The sequence below is a fragment of the Nannospalax galili genome, unplaced genomic scaffold, assembly GCF_000622305.1.
Source record: "Nannospalax galili isolate Female #2095 unplaced genomic scaffold, S.galili_v1.0 scaffold54, whole genome shotgun sequence".
In the NCBI taxonomy this organism is placed as follows: domain Eukaryota; kingdom Metazoa; phylum Chordata; class Mammalia; order Rodentia; family Spalacidae; genus Nannospalax; species Nannospalax galili.
In genome coordinates, this window is record NW_008341028.1 from 4,795,125 (window position 1) to 4,814,417 (window position 19,293).

At 41.0% G+C, this 19,293-nt stretch overlaps 1 protein-coding gene across 1 annotated transcript in view; it reads left to right on the forward strand.

The window, feature by feature from the left end:
- Positions 1 to 17,985, forward strand: part of Trip4 (thyroid hormone receptor interactor 4) — a 58,605-nt gene extending 40,620 nt beyond the window's left edge. The window contains exons 12-13 of the mRNA XM_008836297.2: positions 15,263 to 15,365; positions 17,687 to 17,985. Coding sequence (XP_008834519.1) covers positions 15,263 to 15,365; positions 17,687 to 17,754 — 171 coding nt within the window. The 3' untranslated portion in view covers positions 17,755 to 17,985. The remainder of the gene's footprint in view (positions 1 to 15,262; positions 15,366 to 17,686) is intronic.
- Positions 17,986 to 19,293: the final 1,308 nt, after the last annotated feature.

The following is a 19,293-nucleotide window of genomic DNA, read 5'->3' on the forward strand; positions in this document are numbered from 1 at the left end:
TTGGCGCATTTTTTTTTTTTTTTTTTTTTTTTTTTTTTTTTTTGAGTCTCTCTGTAGCCCCAGCTGGCCTGAAACTCACTATATAGGCTAGGCTAGCCTTGAACTCACAGATGTCCACCTGACTCTGCCTCCCAAGCGCAGGATTAAAGGCGTATTCCACCAGGCCTGGCAGCCAATTGCCTTTCTGCCACAAAAATAGAAAATAACTTAATTTCCTCCATGCTATGACAAAATACCTAACAGAATAAACTTAAGGGAGAAGGAGTTTATTTTGGATCATGGTTTCAGAGGATATAGTAAGGAAGATATGACAGGCAGTGTCCAATTCTTGGCAGCAGGAGCTCACTTGTAGCTGACTTCTTAGCAGGACAAATCGTGAAACAGAGAGAAAAGGACTGCAACCAGGGGCATGGCTCTCAAAGGCTTACCTGCAGTGTCCCACCTCCCCCAGCTATGGTCCACAACTTCCCAAAATAATGCCACCAGCCAGGGATCAGCCATCTAAACACATATGAGGGGCATCTTAGATTCAAATCACTGCATTAAAAACTGTAATCTTGCCAGGCATTGTGGCACTCGCCTTTAATCCCAGCACTCGGGAGGTAGAGGCAGGCGGATCTCTTTGAGTTCAAGGCCAGCCTGGTCTACATAGTGAGTTCCAGGACAGCTGGGGCTACAGGGAGACCCTGTCTCAAAAAGGCCAAAAACAAAACAAAACAAAAAAAACCCCTGTAATCTTAATGTCTAGGTACTAGGTGGATTACTATAGTTAGAAATTGAATTGATAACTCTTTTTCTTTTCTTAAGGATGCTGTTCCTTCAGGTCAGCCTGAGGTTTCTCCTTGAGCTCTTGTTTATTGTGTATGATAGACTGAGGATGTGAGGACAGAATGTAGAGGTGTCGGACTCCTCCCATCCCAGTTAACAGCTTAATCTAACTTAATGCATTCTGCTCTCTTAGTGTTGTGTTTGCATTCTAAAAGAGAACCCTATTGAATCTGGGTGGGTGGTGGTTTGGGCAAGGGGCATTTCTGGCAGCTCTTGTTATGAATTTCACTTGTGTATGACGCAAAAACATACCTAAATGCCGAAAACTAATAAGCTTCATGGAACACAGAACTCTCATACCATTTCCTCATGATCATTAGCTTTTCTGTGGCTTTTTCCCACTTTATTTCCTGTGTTTGAAGTATCATTTGAATATATACAGATTGGATATTAACCTAATTTTGTAATCTTTTAAAATATTTATTTTAAAAATTTTGTGTATATATGTGTGTGTGTGTGTGTGTGTGTGTGTGTGTGTGTGTCTTTGTGTGGGTATGTGCACAAAAATGCAGGTGCTTTTGTGTGTGTGTGTGTGTGTGTGTGTCTTTGTGTAGGTATGTTCACACAGTGCAGGTGCCCACAGAGACCTGAGGTATTGGATACTCCTGGAGCTGGACTTGTGAGCTGCCTGACATGGTTTCTGGGACTCAAACTTGGGTATTCTGGAAGAGGAAGAAGCACTCTTAACTACTGAACCATCTCTCTATCCCCATGGATCTTGTCACTTTGTAAAAATGATAGCTTTGAGGCTGGGGATGTAGCTTAATGGTAGAGTACTTGCCTAGCATGCAAGGCCCCAGGTTTGATCTCTAGCAGCAGAAAAAAAAGTTATAGCTTTGGTATTGGGCTGCCTCTTAGAAAATGTCTAGTCTACCTTTGGTAATCATCTACCTGTCTCAGAACTGGAGTACTGTGATTGTAAGAAATAGTGTGCCTACTCTCACATGCTAGTTCCATTCACTTTTGTTTGCTTGCTTTATCTTTGTGTATATGTGTGAGTATAAATGTGAATATAAGTATGTAGAGGTCTCAGGTTAACTTTGAGCATGGTCCTTACTTTCCACCTTAACACAAGATCTCTTGCTCACCACTGCTGCATATGCCAGACCTGAGAGCATCTAAGGATTCGCCTTTCTCTGCCTCCCATCTCACAATAAAAGCGCTGGGACTACAGTTGCATGTGTGGTTTTCCATAGGTTCTGGGGATTCGGATTCAGGTCCTCATGCTAGCATGGCAAACACTTTACCACTGATGCTAGCTAGCATGGCAAGGACTCACTGGCCCGTTTGTTTTATGGCCCTGTGGATCAAACCCAGGGCTTTGCTCATGCTAGGCAAGTGCTGTACTACTCTCAGCTCCTCTTGTTTCTGAATAAATGTACATCTGGGAAACATCATTGTATTAAACAAATTTGTTTATTACAGAATTTCTTAGAACCCTTAATATGCTAGTGTGCATTTTGGCTCTCTGTGAAGTGAACAATGGAATACAATGTTCCTAAATCTTTTTTCCCCAGAAGCAGTGCTAGGCATCAAACCCAGGACTTTGTACATACTAGGCAAGTGCCCTACCACTAAGGTACTTCCCTGCCCCACCCTCTACTAGACACACACCTGTTTACTTGCTACAGAACTGGTACTTTAGCATGGAGAGTTTAGGATATACATGTTTGGCTTTCCTTTATCATCTAAGGTCAGCTTCCTGAGCAACAACCATCCAGAATACAGTTGCTACATCACCCAGCTGAGTTGCATTTTCCTTGAAAAATACTGTGGCTCTAATAATTTTTTTTTTTTTTTTTTTTTTTTTGGTCTTTTTGAGACAGGGTCTCCCTGTAGCCACAGCTGGCCTGGATTCGGTGTGGAGACTAGGCTGGCCTCGAACTCACAGAGATCCGCCTGCCTCTGCCTCCCGAGTGCTGGGATTAAAGATGTGTGCCACCATGCCTGGCTAGCTCTAATAATTTTTATGTCAACTGAAACTAACTTCTTATGTGCCTTGGACACATTCTGTTCCTAACATTTTCCTTCCCCAAAGAAACTCAGTAATTTATTTCTGACCTCACGTTCTTGCCTGTCTTTGACAAATTAAAACACACTAAGCCCTCATTATTTTTGGCATAGTGTGATCATTTAGTTCTCTAAAAAGAATAAGAACAAAAAAGATTTGGTTCATAGTACTTTTAAAATCAAGTGCACTACATTAAGTGGCTTTTAAAAAATATGAGCCCAACAGGCTTAAGAACTTGTCTTCCTTTTATCTTTTAAGGCCAGTTTTGCCAGCATAGCTAATTTGTGCCAGAACCCCGCCCCTAAAAAAAAAATCCCACTAGACCCTCAACCCTCTTGAGTAATGGCAGGTAATCAACCTAGACAAGGAAGGAATGATACAGAAAAGGCTGTTGGCTGACTCAGGGGAGAAAGGTAGATGAGAGCCATCTCCTCGGAGCTTTTCCTGTATCCCCTGGAAGGAGCCCATGCTGTTTGCCAGCATTTTATCTGCCAGCAGCAGATGTAAGCTCTCAAGAACAGCAGGGAGGATGTTGACTGCAACAATGCATCAAGGTTGTGGTTTGTAACCTCAATAGTAAGGCAGTTAAAACTTTTTTTTTTTAAACAAAGACATTTTGATTGCCAGATCCATAACCATTAGCAGCTGTGGTTGTGAACAGTTCTCTAGACCTAACAAGTTTTCAGACACAAAGTTGATTCAGTGGCTTTTGTTTTATGTGCCTGTGTTATTTGTGCTATTTATATCCCTGTCTTCAAAAGAAATTTTGACTTGTCTGAAATCTCCAAGGTCATTGATTATTCTATTTCTTTGGAATGGAATCCATTCCTCTTCTGCCAGCTTTCTGAATCTTTAGTCCATTTGATATTATGGCTTTTGTAATAGACCAGACCCTATCTTCAAGAAATTATGCTAAGGCAATTCTGCTGGGTCCCTCTACCCAGTAGTTGACACTAACAGTTGAATTGCAGTTGTCTTTTTTTTAAAATTACTTTTTTTTTTTAAAGTGTGTGTGTGTTGCCTGTATGTATGTAAGTATACCCTTGTGTGCCGTGCCTGCAAAACAGGGATCCCCTGGAACTGGAGTTATGGATAGTCGTTAACTGCCATGTAGGTGCTGGGAACAGAATCCAAGTCCTCTGCAAGAGCAGCTAGTGCTCTTAACCTCTGAGCTATCTCTCCAGCCCTCTTATAGAGAATATTACTTTTCCATATTATTTTAAGATTATCTAAGTAACACAAATCTTCAGGAAGACTTTGGATGTTATGTGTAGAAATTAACAGTTTTATGCCAGGTGTGGGGGCGCACACCTTTAATCCCAGCACTTGGGAGGTAGAGCAGGTGGATTGCTGTGAGTTCAAAGCCAGCCTGGTATACATAGTGAGTTCCAGGCCAGCTGGGGCTACAGGGAGACCCTGTCTCAAAAGGCAAAAAAAAACAAAAACAAAAACAAAAAAACTTTGAGTGTCTACTATAAGTCAGACACCATCTTGACACTAAAGGAAACAAGACAAATCAGCCATAGGTTCTGCCCTCAGTTATCTGCAAGGCCATTAGATAGGTATGTTAACAATCAAAAACTGAAGATAAGTATGTTTTGTGGGGTTTTTGGTGGTGCTTAAACTCAGAGCCTCACACATGATGTACAAATACTGTACCACTGAGCTATACCCCCTGATTTAAGCAAAGTAACGGTTGCTGGGCATGATGGTGCATGCCTATAATGCCAGCGCTCTTGCAGGCTGAGGCAAGAGCATTGCATGATTGCAAATTCAAGCCTGGGTTGCATTATAAGACCTAAGAGAGAGGGGGCAGGAGGAGGGAGACCACCTCTCAGGATGTGGATGAGGGAAAGATCATTTCTAGCTGGGAGAGATTCCATATCTTTGTATTTATTTTGGAGAATAGTAATAAATACTATCACCCTCAGTCACTTACTGTGTGCTTGTTATGTATGTTATTTTTCTAAACTTCACAACAATTTATGCTGGGGATGGTGACACACATTTTAATTCCGGAGACAGAGGCAGGTGAGTCTCTGTGAGTTCAATGCCAGTCTGGTCAATATAATGAGTTTTAGCCCAGCCAGGACTACAGTCTCACTAGACTCTGCCTGGGGAGAAAAAAAAAAACAACCGAAAAAATAAGAAAACCACTTCCAAAGAAGGTGCCATTACCCTTCTTTCAAAGATGAAAGAACTTAAATGTTCTTAATCTTTCTTAAATGTTAGTCAACAAATGATAAAATTGAGATTTTGCTTTTCAAGTCTTAGTTGGTAGAAAAGCATATTACAAAGTGAGGAGGTAATGTGAGTAAAGGTACCGCTGGGAAGTAGGGTCTGTATGGATAATGATGGCAAGCTGGTCTGTTGGGTACAGTATGTGAGTAAACAGGAGGAAGCAGCAGGAAGAATGGAAAAGTAGGCTGGGGTCAGATGGTAGATAGCTTTGAATGATAGGCTACAGAGGTAAGGCCTATTTCTGTAGTGAATTGGGAAATGTGGAGGAGTGTTTTGAAAGTTCTTATGAAACAATGACATAAAAGTCCTGCCTGAGGAAAACTCATGGCCGAAATGTGGAAGATGGACTGGAAAGATTCTGAAGGTGGAAGACTGATGAGAAGACTGTTGCAGCCCAGCACAGAGATAGAAAAGATGAGTTCATGATAATGACAGCAGAATTAGACAAGAGAGGAAAGGAGCAATAGGCTTAATGTTGGTAGAGTCAGTCATCTTATTTATTTATTTTTATTTCTATTTTTTAAATTTTATTTATTTTTTAAATATACAATGTCCACAGAGGTCAGAAGAGGCTGTCAGATCCTCTGGGACTGGAGTTACAGACAGTTGTTAGCTGCCATGTGGGTGCTGGGATTCAAACCTGGGTCCTCTGCAAGAACAACCAGTGTTAACTGCTGAGCCATCTCTCCAGCCCCAATTTTGTTTTTGGTTTTTTGGTTTTTTGTTTTTTTTGCGACAGGGTCTCCCCATAGCCCCATCTGGCCTGGAATTCGCTATGTAGACCAGGCTGGCCTCAATCACAGAGATCCATGTACCTCTGCCTCCCAAATGCTGGAACTAAAGGCCTGGGCCACCATGCCCAGCTCCAGTCGGTCATTTTAGATGATAGATTAAATTTCCCCTTAAGTAAACCAAGGCTTAGAGAAAGTGATCTGCTTGATCTAGAAGTTGTGACCTCACTTTCTTGCCATCTGTTCAAGCCTTCTTGGGTTATCATTCAGTTTGCTATGTTATCTGAGTGACACATTTCTCCTCTGAGTTTATTACTCAGAATATTATAAAAGCATATATTAAATAAATATTAATGAATCAAAACCAAAAAGAATTAAGTATTAATTGTCATATGATGGGCACTGAAATGCAGACCAAGGATCCAGAGTTTTAACCAGATGTTCTATTCCCTCAAGAGGGTTGGCTGGTTATTTTGTCTCATGTAGGTGTCATGAGCGAAGTCTCATGTAGGTCAGGCTGGCCTTAGACTTGCTGTTTAGCCAAAGCTATCCTTGAGTTTCTGATCCTCCTCCCTCCACTGCCAAGTGCTGGGATTACAGGCATATACTTCCATGCCTGGTTTTATTTATTTGTTGAGACAGGGTCTTGCTATATTGTCCAGACTGGTCTTGTTTTAGCCTGTAGGATACTGGGATTACCAGCACATACCACCACACCACACTTGAGTTGCTCTGAAGCAAAATGTAAACAAGACCTGCAATAAGAGCTATTTATCAGACAACACAATTGCTTTCAGGACATGCTTCTTTGGATCTGTTGTGCCTATGGCCTCTGTCTCTATCAGAGTCATTTCCTTCTGTCTTCTGAGTATCATAAGTTGGTTTTCAGCTAACTAGATTTCAGAGCCTGATTTCATGTCCTATCTAGTTCCTTGAAGTATGAACCCAGAAAACCTATAGCAAATATATGTTCTTTGTTAGCAACTTGTTTCCTAATGATTTACTTTAGCTGTTAGTCCTCAGCAGACAGATAAAAGATCTGTAAATCGCCAGGTGTGGTGGCACATGCCTCTCTGAGAGTTCAAGGCTAGCCTGATCTACAAGTAAGTTCAGGCCAGCTGGGACTACAGGAAGACTTTGTCTCAAAAAGATAAAAAAAAAAAAAAAAAAAGAGGGAGAGAGAAAAATCGATCTGTAAATTACAGTCTAGAACTATAGCTCAGTGATAGAGTGCTTACCTATCATGCACAAGGCCCTGGTTCAACTCCTCCACCCCCAACAACACATGTGTATGTGTATATGTATGAAAGTCATGTCATCTGGGAATTTGTTGTGAAGAATGTTATAATTAAGGAATTGATTATTTTAATATAAATACTAAGTGGGGGCTTGCAGAATTGGGCAGAAATTCCTATTTGGAAATCAGTAGCGGTTGCAAAGAGTACCAGTCTTTTTTCCCATGTTATGAAAATGACAAAAGAAATGTTTTCTAAATGACTAGTGAACATTTTCCCTCAAGAGGAGAGGAAATGCCTGTGTAGCAGTTAATTATCGTTATATTAGACAGCTATGAAAGTTATGAGGCATGAAAGAATGGTAGGCCTACCTCCTAAGGCTGGAGACTGGGTAACAGAAGTCTTTGTAAACAGAAACAACAGCATCTGCCAGAGTCTACTGAACTTGCATCATTGCTTGACTTTAAGACTCATATTTATAACCTATCTATTATGCTGTATCAGTGACCCTTAATCTGGAGTCTTCTCTAAACTGGATGTGGCATCAGAGCTTATTCATATTCTTCATCTTCTTTCTGTTCATTTATTCTCACCGAGTCCTCTGTATTTTAGTCTTTTAAATCTTAGGCAAAGATACCCACCCCTTGGTGGTATTGAAACCAGGGTGTCATGCATGCAAAGTAGTCACTCTCCCTTTGAGCTATAGCCCCATTCCTGCTTTTATTCCTTATTTTGTGAGAGTCTTGCTAAGTTGCCCAGGCTGGCTTTGAATTCACTCTGTAGTCCAGGCAGGCCCTGAACTTAGGCTTTCCTGCCTCAACCGCCACAGTAGCTGGGATGATAGGCCCATACTACCAGGGCCAACTGAGTATCCATTCATGTATAATGTGGTCAGGCCTTAGTGTCCAGACCAAAGGGGCAAGGAGTATGCTTTTGGGGAGACATGAGGCCCATCCAAACTGACTTTAGTGTATGTGGTTAAACAATCCCTTCTCCCAATGGATATGCCTCACTTTATTTCTTGTATGCTGCTTTGCTCCTCATCTCTTGTTTCTTGAGAACACTTTGATACTCAGCCATAGTGGTGGAACTTGGATTTGAAATTCAGTTGAGAAAGCTGATCATATTGTTCATCCTTATTATGCAGCATAATGGGTCCAAGGAACCATGGTATTATTTCATTTATTCATTTCTCTAGTTTTTCCCACTATTTAACATTTGCTCACTCTGCTTATGTATGTCAGAATACTTTCGTTTATTTTGGGTTTTGTAGTGCTAGGGATCAAATTCAGTGGCTCTAATCACCACTTGCCAAGACACAGTTTTAACTTAGAGGAATAAAACATGTAGAGTAACAGCTACTTGACTCACAGTTATAGTCCTGGGAGTGTCCAGTTTGCCAAATGTGTGCTGTGTATGAATAAGGTAGCTTTAAGGTACAAATTGGTAAACTCATTGTTCTTTTATGCAACAAATACTCATTGATTGTCTAATTTATGCCATGTCTGATTCTGTCTTCTGAGGATTTGTTTTGTGTGTAGACAGGGGTTGTGGGATGGGGGTGATATGCACCTGTGTGTGCACATGGGAAAGCCAGAGGAAGACATCAGGTGTCTTCCTCTATCTCTCTGTCTTATTTTTTGAGACAGAGTCCCTCGCCAAACTTGACACTCACCCAACACAGGCTGGAGAGTTGGCTCAGCGGTTAAGAACACTGACTGTTCTTGCAGAAGACCCGGGTTCAAATCCCAGCATCCACATGGCAGCTAACAACTGTCCGTAACTACAGTTCCAGAGGATCCAACAGCCTCTTCTGTCCTCCACGGGCATTGCACGACATGGGTGTACTTACTTACATGCAGGCATAACACTCATACACATAAAATAAAAATAATAAATAAAATGTTAAAAAAAAAGAAACCCAACTCAAATCCTTTTGCTTTTACAGCACATGCTCTTACCCACTGCATCATCTCTACAGCCCCTGAGGACTTTTGATAAAAATGTCTGCCCTTGTGGAGCTTTCATCTTAGTAAGGGGAAACAAAAAATTTAAGTATATTTTAAGTAAAATAATTAATTAAATCTATAGTATCAGATCATGGTAAGTAGTATGGAAAAAGATAAAGCAGGAAAGAGTTGAGCATGCCAGGCTTATAGGGTCACTAGTGCTGTGATTTTATTTTGATTATTTATTTTTGTGGTGCTGGTTTTTGAACTAGAGCCTTGTACATACTTTGCAAGCACTCTGCTGCTGATTTTTAAGTACCATAGTCAGGAAAGATTCACTTCAAAGTTGACATTTGAACAAAATTCTGAAGGAAGAGAGAGAAGCCACATTATGAGGCTTTAAAAACATTCTAGGAAGCCAGGTGTGGTGGCGTACAGAGCTTCTGAAACTGAGGGTTGCAACCTCTCCCTTGTGGGGTTATCTAAGTAAATGTGGGGATCAAGAGAAATTTAGCAACAGTGAAAGGTTTCAGAACATTTAAATATCAAAAATTATTTCAAAATCAGATGAACCAAGCTGTTTCTGGCAGTTTGCCCATGTTGTATCAAGTGACTTCACCATAACCTTGCTTTTGAACACAATCCCGCCTGTCCTCACACCACACAAGGCTAATCAATGCTGTCTGAAGTGCCTTGGCTCAGAATCCAGATTACTCTGTGTTCTGAATTGCAGTGCTTTTACTATACATACAAACTTTACTGCTCTTATAAAAACATAGTATTTTTCATTTTTTCCTATTGTCATTCCTTAACACCTAAGTAGTGAATTAATGTATCTTTGGATTGCATTGTGTTAGAATATTTGATTTTTTAAATTGTTGACTTGGGGCTGGAGAGATGGCTCAGTGGTTAAGAACACTGTTCTTGCAGAAGACCCAGGTTCGAATCCCAGCTCCCACATGACAGCTAACAGCTGTCCATAACTCCAGTTCCAAGGGGTCCGACAGCCTCTTCTGTCCTCTGCAGGCATTGCCCAACACAGGTGCACTTACCTACATGCAGGCAATGCATGTATACACATAAAAAATAAATAAAAATAATAAATAAAATATTTTTTAAAAATTGCTTACTTGAGTTTCATAAAAATTGTTAAATATTGCCCACACGCCTTTAATCCCAGCACTGGGGAGGCAGAGGCAGGCAGATCTCTGTGAGTTCAAGGCTAGCCTGGTCTATATAGTGAGTTCCAGGACAGCTGGGGCTACAAGGAGACCCTGTCTCAAAACGACCAAAAAAAAAAAAAAAATTGTTAAATAGGGCTTGGTAGATGGCTAAGTAGGTAAAACACATTCCATACAAGTATGAGGACCTGAGTTTGGATCTCCAACATTTACATAAAACAGGTGTGGCAGTCCATGCCTGCCACCTCTACTTGTTGGGCAGGCACAGGTGGGGATCCCAGTGGCTTACTGGCCAGTCAGTCTAGCCCAAACAGCAAGCTTCAGGTTCAGTGAGAGACTGTATTTCAAAAAAAGGTGCTGCTTAATATAGTGGCGCACACTTTTTATCCCGGTACTCGAGAGGCAGAGGCAGGCAGATCTCTGTGAGATCAAGGCCAGCCTGGTCTGCTTAGTTCCAGGCCACCTGGGTCTACTGGGAGTCCCTGTCTCAATAAATAATTTAAAAAAAAAAAAAAAAGGTAGAGAAGTAATTGAGGAAGATTTCCCAGAGTCAACCTCTGGCCTCCACATGTGCCCCACATAGGAGAGTGCATCTATATACACATGTACACACATGCACGTACAAACACACACACACACAAATTGTTAAATAAATTTTGGCTTGGGAGTAGAACAGAGTTTCCTATAATTTCTGAAATGACTCTAAAACATACTTCTTCCATTTTTTTTTTTTTTGGTCTTTTTGCGACAGGGTCTCTCTGTAGCCCCAGCTAGCCTGGAATTCCTGAAATTTTCTCTGTAGACCAGGCTGGCCTCCAACTCACAGAGATCCACCTGCCTCCGAGTGATGGGATCAAAGCCATGTGCCACCACTCAGGCTTGTTGCATTCTTTATGCAAAGTGGTGTCCTTACTTTGGGAACTATAAAATCAAAATATAAATGAGCTGAAAAATGTCAAAGATGCTCTATATCCTGAAGTATCAAATATTTAGCCAAGACTTAATTATTTGTGTAAAACTAAGCACATCTACCTCATTAACATGCAATTTTGCTTTTATTATTAATAAATTTCTTAGTGATTTATTATACCTATTTCATATATCTGTAAACCTAAGGGTCATGTAAGAGGGGTCATGCGTGGATAAAGTTTAAGAAGAGGTGCACATTTGTAATCTCAGGACTCAGGAAGCTGAGTCAGGATGATCAGTGGTTAAGAGCACTGTTTTTTCTTGCAGACACCCTGGGTTCAAATCCCAGGGCCCACATGGCAGCTAACAACCATTCATAACTCCAATTCCATGGGATCCGACACCCACTTCTGTCCTCTGTGGGCAATGTACAACACAGGTGCACTTACATACATGCAGACATAAAACTCACACACATAGAATATAAATAAATAAATAAAAATTTTAAAAGTCTAATGTAGCTGGGCATGGTAGTGCACACTTTTAATCCCAGCACTTGGGAGGCAGAGGCAAGTGGATCTTTATGAGATCAAAGCCAGCCTGGTCTACATAGCAAGTTCCAGGCCAACTGGGGCTTTAGGGAGACCATGTCTCAAAAAGACAAACAAAAGAAAGCAAAAACAGATGTGGTTGTTCATGCCTGTAATTGCAGCTCTCTTGTTCCTAAGGGGAGATGGGAAAAGAAGCTCATGAATGCAGTTCAACACAGAAATAAGAACAGACTCCTGAAGCATTATCCTTTGACTTCTTTCTACCCATTGTCTTCTTTACTCCAACTTCACCTTATTTTCTGAGACAAAGTTTCTCATCGATGTGACATCCTCTTATGGCCTCTGGAGGCACCAGGCACACACTTGGGGCACATACATACATGCAGGCAAAACACTCATACATAAATAAATAAGGGGCTGGAGAGATGGATCAGTGGTTAAGAGCACTGGCTGCTCTTTCAGAGGATCTGGGTTCAATTCCCAGCACCCACATGGCAGCTAACAACTTTAACTCCAGTTCCAGGGGAATATGATGCCCTCTTCTGACCTCTGTGAGCATTGTACAACAGGGGTGCATTTATATACGTGTAGGCAGTACACTCATACACATGAAATAAAAGTAATTTTTTAAATTTCTTTAAATTTTTTGGGGGGGAGGGTTCTTTTTGAGACAGGGTCTGCCTGTAGCCACAGCTGGCCTGGATTTGCTATGGAGACCAGGCTGGCCTCGAACTCACAGAGATCTGCCTGCCTCTGCCTCCTGAGTGCTGGGATTAAAGGCGTGCGCCACCACGCCTGGTTTACACACACTTTTTAAAAAGAATATTTTGTTTTGTGTGTGAATGCCTTTTTGTATGAATGTGCACTGATTTTTGTGGCTAGTACCCTTGGAGGTCAGAAGACTGTTTCAGGTCCCCTGGAACTGGAGTTATAGACAGTTGTGAGCTGCAATGTGAGTACTGGGAACCAAACTCGGGTCGTTTTTAAGAGCAGCAAGTGCTCTTAAACACTGAGTCATCTCTCCAGCCTTAAGACTTTTTTTCTTTTCTTTTGTTTTGTCTTTTTGAGACAGGGTCTCCCTGTAGCCCCAGCTGTCCTGAAACTCACTATGTAGACCTTGAACTCACAGAGATCTGCCTGCCTCTGCTTCCTGAGTGCTGGGATTAAAGGCATGTGCCACCACACCCGGCCCAGATTTTTTTATTTTCTAAAATTTGTGTGTGTGTGTGTGTGTGTGTGTGTGTGTGTGTACGTGCACGCATGTATGAGTGTATGCGTGTGATGCATGCGCGAGTGTGTATATGCATGTGGTACATGAATGTGTGTTTGTGTGCATGTGGTGTGCACACGTGTGTGGGGGCACACTTATGTGTGAATGCAGGCACATATGCCATGGTGTGTATATGTGGAGGTCAGAGGACCACTTTGGGTGTTGGTCCTTGCTTTCTACATTGTTTAAGACAGGTCTCTTTGTTGCTTTTCCACTGAGTATGTCAAGCTAGCTTGCCCACAAGCTTCCCAGGAGTTTCCTGTCTCCACCTCCCATCTTCGTTTAGGAACACTGAGACAGTAGATGATAGAGCTATGAATTCAGCTTTTACATGGGTTCTGAGGATTAAAACTCAGATTCTCACTGTGTGCCAAGACTTTATATGAGCTGTTTCCTTAACCCCGTTTTGTTTTTTTGAGACAACATCCTGTAGCCTAGGCTGATCTCAAACTCACTAATGTGTATGTGTGCGTGTGTGTGTGTGTGTGTGTGTGTGTGTGTATATATATAACTATGTGTATATTTATGTGTGTATGTATGCATATAAAACCAAGGCTGGCCTTGAATTCCTGATCTTCCTGCCTCCACTTCCCAAATGTTGGGGTTATAGGCATGAGACACCATGCCCATGAAGACCCTTAGATTGCTTTGTTTTGTTTGCTTAATATTTTACTTGTTATTTTTTTATTTTATTTTCAGTCTTTTTGGGACAGGGTCTCCCTGTAGCCCCAGCAGGCCTGAAACTCACAATGTAGACCAGACTGCCCTCAAACTCACAGAGATCTGCCTGCCTCTGGCTCCCAAGTTCTGGGATTAAAGGTGTATGCCACCTCGCCTGGCCTATTTTACCTTTTTTTTAGTCTTTTTGAAACAGGTCTCCCTGTAGCCCCAGCTGGCCTAGAACTCACTATGTAGACCAGGCTGACTTTGAACTCACAGAGATCCACCTGCCTCTCCCTCCTTAGTGCTGGGACTACAGGCGTGCGCCACCATGCCCAGCTCTTTTTATTTATTTTTATTTTATGTATATGAGTGTATTGCCTACATGTGTCTAAGTGGACCATGTTGTACAATGCTCACAGAGGTCAGAAGAGGGTGTCAGATCTCCTGGAACTGGAGTTACGGACAGTTGTTAGCTGCCGTGTAGGTGCTGGGAATCGAACTCAAGTCCTCTGTAAGAGCAGTCAATGCTCTTAACCACTGAGCTATCTTTCCAGCCCGTTTTGTTTTTGAATTATTTTTATTTTATGTGTATGAGTTTATTGCCTGCATGTATGCAAGTGTACCTGTGTCGTGCAATGCCACGGAGGTCAGAAGAGGGCTTTGGATTCCCCTGGAACCGGAGTTAAAGACAGTTCTTAGCTGCCCTGTGGGTGTTGGGAATTGAACCCAGGTCCTCTGTAAGAACAGTCAGTGCTCTTAACCGCTGAGCCATCTCTCCAGCCCCTAGCCCAGCCCCTGTTTGTTTTTAAGACCTTTAGATCTATAGAGGATAGATCTTAACAGATAAGGGTAGAAAATAACTTCATACCTGTGATAGTAGTTATTAGGAAAAGGGTTTATCTCATAACTATGTCTGACCCAGAAGCCTATCAGTCATATTTATAAACATGCTAAAAATAAGACATCCTAAGATAATGAAACACCAGGTCATTTGAGCAGTGCTAGATAGAGAACATTTTCTGCCAACCCATAATTGTTTAACTTGTGATTATATAGCTAGTAGCATAGTCTTACTTTAGGTTTTGTTTTTGTAAAAGGAATAAAACTCTTAAATAGTGAAGAAAATTTATTTTGTGATAAGATATCTAAAGGAGGCTTCTAAATAGTTTTCAGAATTGTTCTACCAGTTACCTGGTAGGCCTGGAATGCATCCAGCAGAACAGCTTTTTCGTGTTCATACCTTTCAGAATGAATCATCTTCCTTTCCCTTAGTGAGAAAGGGCTGTGTGTACTATTTCTGACAGTTTCCACAAATGCTTTATTTTCCTTAAGTCTTCCACTGCTTCACTTGAACTGAACCTAGGGGGATGTTCAACATTTTTGAAGAAGACCTGAGAAATCTCCCAACTGCCTGTGTTAAAAGGATGGGCAGTTCCATTGTGTTTGAAGAATGTCAGGCATCCTTTGTTTATGAAGCTGATTCCACTATAGGAAGCCAGGTAGTAGACTAATCCTGTACTAAGATCTGTAGAAAGGTGGAATTTTATTCTTGCTTTTTGAGCACAACTCTCTTCTTCTGTGGACTGGCAAGTACTGTCATCAGAATGCTGAGGTCAAATCTGGGATGTTTCCTCATCTCTTTCAAATTACAGATTTGTCCCAACTAACCTGAACTTTTATTTTCATATTTCAGTTTCCAGACATCAGTCAAGAATCTGATTCCCCATTTGTTTTCATCTGCAAAAATCCCCAGGAAATGGTTGTGAAGTTTCCTATTAAAGGAAATCCAAAAATCTGTAAGTCACCATCTTTGATGGTCTAATTTTCTTTTTTTCTCTTCTATCTTGTCTAACTTTGAAAAATAAGACACCATTCTTCTGTGTTCTGTGTCATCCTTGGTGTTGGAGGATAATTATGTTTACCAATAACTTTAAAATCATATTTACGCCAGGAGTGGTGGCGCACGCCTTTAATCCCAGCACTCAGCAGAGGCAGGCGGATCTCTGAGTTCAAGGCCAGCCTGGTCTACATTGTGAGTTCCAGGACAGCTGGGGCTACAGGGAGACTCTATCTCAAAAAGACCCAAAAAAAAACCCCAAAATCATATTTACTACATATAGCTTTTCCAAAGTGTACCAAAGCATACAATTATTGGCATGATGGTAAATCACTCTAAACTTCCATGTAGGACCCCCTTATATTAAAATGCAAGGGTCTTATATAATCTAGGCTGGCCTTTACCTCCCTATATAGCTGAATCTGGCCTTGAATTGATCCTTCTGCCTCTACCTCCTGTTTAATTTATTTGATGAAAGCGTTTATTGAGCACCTACCATTTGACAGTCAGTACTGTTAGAGAGACAAAGGAAAATTTGCCCAGTAATAGGGTTCTTTGCCAGCTTGGTGCCTTTGGGATGATAGAACTCCTAAATCACTGGGAATGACCAAATTCTAAAGCTCAAATTAAAATCAACAGTACTGTGACTATTATAGATGGCATTTAGGGTAGCAGAGAAAAAGGTGTAATACTGTTCTAGAAGCATATCTGTAGCCTAGAAAAACTAGGGGAAGAGGCCTTCAGGAAACTTGTTCTGCTGAGGGTATTTTTCTCCCAGTCTCCTTGTACAGTGGTCAGGACAAGTAGTCTTATCTTAATGAGACCATTGAAATGCAGAGAGGTTGAATGACTTGCCCAGTTCATACAGGTATGAACTAGCTTCTAGTCAGTGCTGCTTCTGTTACATCTGATTGCACAACAAATGAAAATAACAATATCTGAGTGAGCGGCAGTGGTTCTGGGTGTATGCCCAGAGTATACAGGACTGCCCTTGTATGCTGTACCCAAGGCTCTTTTCTTTATAGCTTTACTGCTAAAACTGAAATGAACTCTTCTGTTTTATCATCATCATCATCATCACTATCATTTTCATCAGTATGATGACTTATATCAATGCTTTTTGTGGAGGAAAAGCAATTTGCAAACTCCTTTCTCAGACCAAACAAACAGGGACTCTTGAGGTTTTTTTCTTCATGTAATAGATGGTTTCAAAGGCTGCTACCACTGCACTAAACTGTATGCTGGTAGATGGAGGAGTCAGTTCAGGAATCACATCAGTCAAATACTTCTTATTTGGGTCACCTAGACCATGAAAGGGGTTTTCTGTTTGTTTCTTTGAAATGGAAGCTGTAACTCTGGCTGGCCAAGAACTTGCTATGTAGACCTGGCCAGTCTTGAACGTGCAGCAATCCTCCTGCCTCCTCCTCCCCAGTGCTGGGATTACACGGGTAAACCACACACACGATTATGGCTGCTTGTTTTCTAAGTTTAATACTTAGAAGAGTCATATAGTCTATGACCTTTACCCCTCTTGGCTGGGGATAGGAGCCCTTTGTCAGGGGAGCATTTTTGTGGACTCCACTCTGCTGTTTAAGGTCATTCCCCCTATTAAGTATAAGGCAGCAAAAGGGTGAGTTGAACTGCTTTTCCCACTGTGAAGGAGGCTCATGTATTATACTCAGCTAGTTAACAGGTCAGTGGAATGGGTTTCCCACTGTGTGAAGTGCATTTCTTCATAATGTCTGTACTCTTTTTTTTTTTTGTCTTTTTGAGACAGGGTCTCCTTGTAGCCCCAGTATGTAGACCAGGCTGGCCTTGAACTGACAAAGATCCACCTGCCTCTGCCTCCCAAGTGCTGGGATTAAAGGTGTGCACCACTATGCCTGGCTCTTTTTTCTTTTCTTATCTACATGTATGTATTCTTAAAAATTTTGTCTTAACATCAGACACCCTGAAAATTGAGTTTCTCTTCTAAGAACTACAAAATTAGAAATACTAACTACTTAAATTCTTTAAATACTCGTGTGTGTGTGTGTGTGTGTGTGTGTGTGTGTGTGTGTGGCTGTCTGTCTGTCTGCCTGCCTGCCTATCTGTCTTGTCTACACATTCAAACTGCCTTTTTCTTAGAAAATAAAACTCTGAAGTTTGGAAGTATCCTAAATCCTGAAGCAAGATAATTAAATGTGACAGTAACACAGTAACCAGAAGACCTAGGAGGTCAGGAAAGATTTGCATTGCAAATATAAAAGTAAATAATGAGACTTCTTTTTTCCTCCACAGGGAAACTGGATTCCAAGATCCATCAAGGAGCAAAGAAGGGGTTAATGAAGCAGAATAAAACTGTCTGACCTAGGAAAAAAGGAACTATACAACATAGTGGAGTCTTGTGTACTAAAATTGCTATCCACTGGTCCTTTGGAATTGAAGCAAAAGAAATCTAAAGACTTGGCACCAGGCTTGAATCTCTCAGAATTTAAACTCTTACCAAATCTGTATATTTTTCTTAAAGGATGGGATTCTTCATGGGATTCTGTAAAATCTTTGAAGATATTATGTATAAAAAAATTTTTTTAATTCTAGGTCTTTGATATTTTTCTCAGAACAGTATTTAGAAGAGAACACATTAGAAATTACTTTCCTCTATGAGATTTATCTTTGTAGTTAGAAAAATCTCAACCTAGTTTAACAATTTTACAAGGGAGTCCTTGGATTGAAAGTTTTTTCTCAAAGTGATTATCTACTAGAATATTGGAATTTTGAGGAATCCTGTATTCAATATAAGCCTGTGATTGAAACAAAAACGGTCTTACCAAATTTTCTGCTTTTGACTTTTTGAGACAGGTTCTCATACTGTTGTTCCCGGCTGATCTGGAACTCACAGCAATCTCCTGTCAGAGCCTTCCAAGTACTTCCAAGTTCACGATTACAGTCGTGAACCACCATGCCTAGTTTCTAATCCAACATCTCTTGTGAAAATCTGAATTGCTATTATTAGTACATTATTTTTTGAAAGAATAGAATGAAGACAGACATGCCTCCACCGTGTTTTTTAGTTTGAGAAGCCAGGACAAGAAGATCAGAGTAGGAAGAGGGGGAACCACCTGCTAAGGGAGCCTGAACCTGCCCTGTTTATTTTGGTATTGCAAAAGCATCATGTAGGTAGAGCAATTAAAAACAAACTGGAAAATAAAATCCTCTCAGTAAATGCATCAAAATACCCCCAAGTGCTGAAGCCAAACCGTTTTTTTAACCACCCACATCCCAAGAAGCTATGACTGGGAAAAAAATTCAAAAAGTAGTTGGTTTAAAGAGAGATTTTCAGTGGTCCCTCTAGCCCTTAGTGAAGCACTTTGTTTCTGAGGCTGTTCTCAAGAGCTGTCAGCATCTCAGTTGCTGGCATCCTGAGGAAATTCATGGTCTTAAATGTGTATGTTCTGCTTTTTATAAAATACCACCACCACCACACTGGGGATGTTGGACTCTCTCCAGCAGTTTGTGTGCTTGGCTTAAAAAAGAAAGAGCAAGTGAGAAAAAAAAAAAGTACCCCATGTTATGAAAAAGATGAATTTCCCCTTTCTTTAATCCTTCATATTCAGCATTTATTTGCATTGAAATGCTTCCACTCATTGCGCATTGATGTTCACTCAACTGTGAACCCTGCTTGTTGCATAGCATTGGTTCTGCAGAGCCTGATCACTCTAGATTCCCAGGGAAAACCCACTAGAGCCTTATTCCAGTGATGCAAGCATGCAGTATTCTCTCTCCTTTTCTGTTTCTCTGTGGAGAAAGTGGAGAGGACAGTTAATGGCATTTCTTTAAGAGTGAAAAAAAGTCTCTCTGGCCTCTTGGAAACCTTACCATTATTGAAGGCATTACTGAGTTCACTA